Here is a 3738-nt window from a genome sequence, read left to right as displayed (position 1 = left end):
ATATGCCCAAGCCTACAAACATATATCATAACACTTATCATAACATAAGAAACATAAGATAACATATAGAACATATAACATATGCATTTCTAACCTATTTTCCTTACCAAAGTTACCGGGATAAGAGGACAGCGTTGGGACTTTGGAACACTCCTAATAACCATTATGAAAAAGAGTAAGTCTAATGAAGAAAAAGAGATGAAAAGGAATGGAGGGACTAAACCTTTGAAAAACATACTTACCAAAACTTATGTGCTCAAGAACTTAGATTTCCTAACCAAAATAAAGATTAAGGTTAGAAGCTGAGTAGAAGGTTATGAGTAGGAAAAATAACATGAAACCAGAGTGTGAAAATACCTTGAAGACTTGTAGACAAATCTAAACCTCAAACTGAAATACTATAGAACCTTACTTCCCAAAGTGTTTGATAAGCTTATGATGATCAAGCTTATGATTCCCCAACCTAGGTGTTTACACTCTCACACTCACTTAGCACTTGTAGCCTCTGAACTTAGAGCAAAAGATGAATAATGACTGGGTGCTAGGTCCTATTTATAGAGTTTAGGAATGAAAGGATCTTAATTTTACTTGAATAAAAATAATGGCCTTTTAGGTGAAAATAATTTGAATAATCGTTCAGCAGAGGCTGAAGACTCGTTCAAAAAGGTGTTGGACTTATCAAGAGGTTGAATGGCTGAAAGGAAAAAAAATTCAAAAAACTTTTGAAATATACTGAAGGAGGCGATATATCGCCCCCTGTAGGCGATATATCGCCTGGGTCAGTATGCCCGAGGCTGTCGTGCATCGTCTTGTGTTTTCCGTATCTACGTGCTGCGATATATCGCCCCCTATAGCTGCGATATATCGGCACACGCTGATTAATTAAACACAAAATTACACATTTTTAGCTAAGTTTGAATGGAGTAAACAACCTTGACTAAGCCCTCAACGTATTCAAAGCTGCTGACTGACCTTATAGCATTCAAACTTTTACCCTTATTAAATTAAATCCTCAAAATACTTAATCCTTAATCATCCATACATAACATGTGCTTAAAATCCTATTGGTCCTTATCTAAACCTTATAGTATAATAAATATTATCCTTAATATCAGTCATATAATCAAACCTTAGGTTAACATTAATATTCTTAAACTATAGATTAAACTTAGAAAATCTATAAGTACTACTATGAGTGTCCAAATAATTCCCGGTCTGAACTAAAAATCCACAGTTACAAAGATAATACTATAAATACTATAATACTACTAAATAATTAGCTAAGTAAAGTTCTTGGACTCTACAGCAGTTGCGACACCTATTTTTCCTGGATCTCCCATTTTCTGTGTCCTTCTCTTTTGATTTTGACTTGTTTGTTTCCCTCCCCTTCGTTCTTACCACAGTTGGGTCTCAGATTCCTCTGTTGGCGGGGTGATCGTGGCTGTTAGTAGGAGCCACATTTGAAACTTGGTCTACAGATTGGACCTCCACTGACATTGACTTAAATTTTTGTTCCATACGTGACATTTCATTCATTGCCTCTTCAAAATTTTCATTATGTTTTGTGGCATAGTATCCCATTGCATTGAAACACGAAGTTAAAGATCCCCATCTTGTACAAACTAGCACATCCGGTGGCACCGTTGAGTGGGATAAATTTTTTAACCCAATCGTGTTTTTCGCATAGTTCTTCCACCGGTCCTTATAAAGAGATTCAGGAATGCATGGTATGTTGAGGTGCTTCATAACTGCAAATATATGTCGACATGGAATTCCATCCGACTCAAACAACATACACGTACAATTTATATGACCATCGACAATATGGTAGCGCACCCTACTTCATACAAGTCCCTTTGGAAACCGCGTCAGTGAGTAGAACCTGAAGTCAATGGATACGTTGGTGGAGTCCATTGAGTAAGCCAGGGCACTCGTGATCTGTTCCTCAACTTTTTTGTACATGTTCCTTGTCAAAATCAAAGCCACCTGTTCATAGTACTGTCGGAGGATGTTTGATGGTAATTGTGGCGTACTATGGTTGCTGATGAATTCGTCTTCCCGTTCTGTGTGACGAATACTTTGTATGGCCTTGTCTACTTGGCCAACCAGATCTCTAAGTTTGAGTTTTCTTGTCAGGAAGTGGGACAAGTAGGAATTAATTGACTCTGATCTTTGAGTAGTTCTTAGTCCCCCAAAGAAATACCCTCGTAGGAAACATTCTGCCCAACTCCTCCTACTATTGTAGGTAGTTGTTGCCCATCGACTATCCTCAAATTTGAATTCTGAAACCATTCTATTCCATGTATCCTTGAAATCTTCCTCGGTACAGTATTGATAAAGTAGTTCATTGAACTTTGACTTGAATACAGGATGAGGCGCATTAATAGTTACATTATTCTGAAGATGCCAAGCACACAACCGGTGAACAGAAGTTGGGAAAACTTTTTGTATTGCTTTCGCCACAGCATGATCACCGTCGATGACCACCACAGGAGGTGGTTTGTTTTTCATGCACTCTAGAAATTCCTCTAATACCCAAGTATATGTCTCCTCGGTCTCGTCATATAGCAAAGCAACTACAAAGACTATTGTCCTGTAATGGTGATTCAACCCGACAAAGATAAGCAGGGGCTTATTGTATGAGTTCTTCTTGTAGGTGGAGTCGAAAGCCATAATTTCCCCAAAACAAGCATAATCACGATGGTAAATTCCATCAGCCCAAAATAGGTCTGCCAACCTATTTTCTACATCAATTGTGTGTCTCAAAAAATTCAGCATCAGAGCGGCCCATACATGCCAAGTGCCCCAATGCTCCTTCAGCGTCAGTTTCTTCTTCGTCTTGAACTAGTCTTTGCCGACCAATCCAATTGTAAAGATCCTTTTTCAAGAAAGGTACATACTCACGTCCTCCTCTTTCTTGTGCTAGGTGGTTGAATATGTGGCAAGTGCGTATACCTGATCGTCGCATAGACATTACCTGGGCTCCGATTGACTCTAGTATGGCTTGATTAGATCGCAAGAAGTGCAATTCCCTTTTCGAAGCTAATTCATGATTATGTTTTGGATTGAAGTCTTTCGCCACCCAAGTGTTTTCCGTCCTATCCAAGTTCACGCGTAGAAGTGCGAGACACCCCGTTCTTGTGATAGGTCTTGGTTTTTTCTTACGGTTTAGAAGGTTTGTCCACTTGTCGCGTCAAAAACCTTGGTTTGAGCAAACCCATTTACGTTGCCACGGGTTGTTTTCATGGTCACGTCGAACATCTTCCTTGCAAACACTAAACCCCATCTATTTTGAGTATTCGGAAAAAAATTCTTCCCATTTATCGAGACTTTCGAGGTGTTTGCCTATGATGTCTTCTTTTGACAGATCATGTGGCTGCTTGTTGTAAATTTGAAGTTCTGCAAGTGTTGTGACCATTTTATTCTCCATATCTTACATTTGTATTTGTCTAACTGAGTAATTCAAAAAATTAATAATTGATATGGTAATCAGTTAGAATTTTTGGGGCAGTAAATACAACAAGCATCAAGCTGCATTAGGTGGTTACTTTTGTTTTTCTTAATAATTAATAAAAAACCAAAAAGATGTAAATGAATACACTGACGAAATTTTTATTTTCATCTTCGTATATTTTGGCCAAATAACTTATTTTATTTAATTGCATCATGGGACATGTTATATACAATATTATAATTCAAGGGTTTGACCTACCATTTCACTGCCTCAAAGAAAGAGTT

At 37.9% G+C, this 3738-nt stretch overlaps 1 protein-coding gene across 1 annotated transcript; it reads right to left on the bottom strand.

The window, feature by feature from the left end:
* Positions 1-1842: 1842 nt before the first annotated feature.
* Positions 1843-2673, bottom strand: LOC133791414 (protein FAR1-RELATED SEQUENCE 5-like). The gene has a single exon (XM_062229344.1). It carries the CDS (start codon positions 2671-2673, stop codon positions 1843-1845), a length of 831 nt encoding a protein of 276 aa, XP_062085328.1.
* Positions 2674-3738: the final 1065 nt, after the last annotated feature.

This window comes from Humulus lupulus, chromosome 7 (assembly GCF_963169125.1).
Source record: "Humulus lupulus chromosome 7, drHumLupu1.1, whole genome shotgun sequence".
NCBI lineage: Eukaryota > Viridiplantae > Streptophyta > Magnoliopsida > Rosales > Cannabaceae > Humulus > Humulus lupulus.
This window is presented reverse-complemented; position numbering and strand designations above follow the sequence as displayed.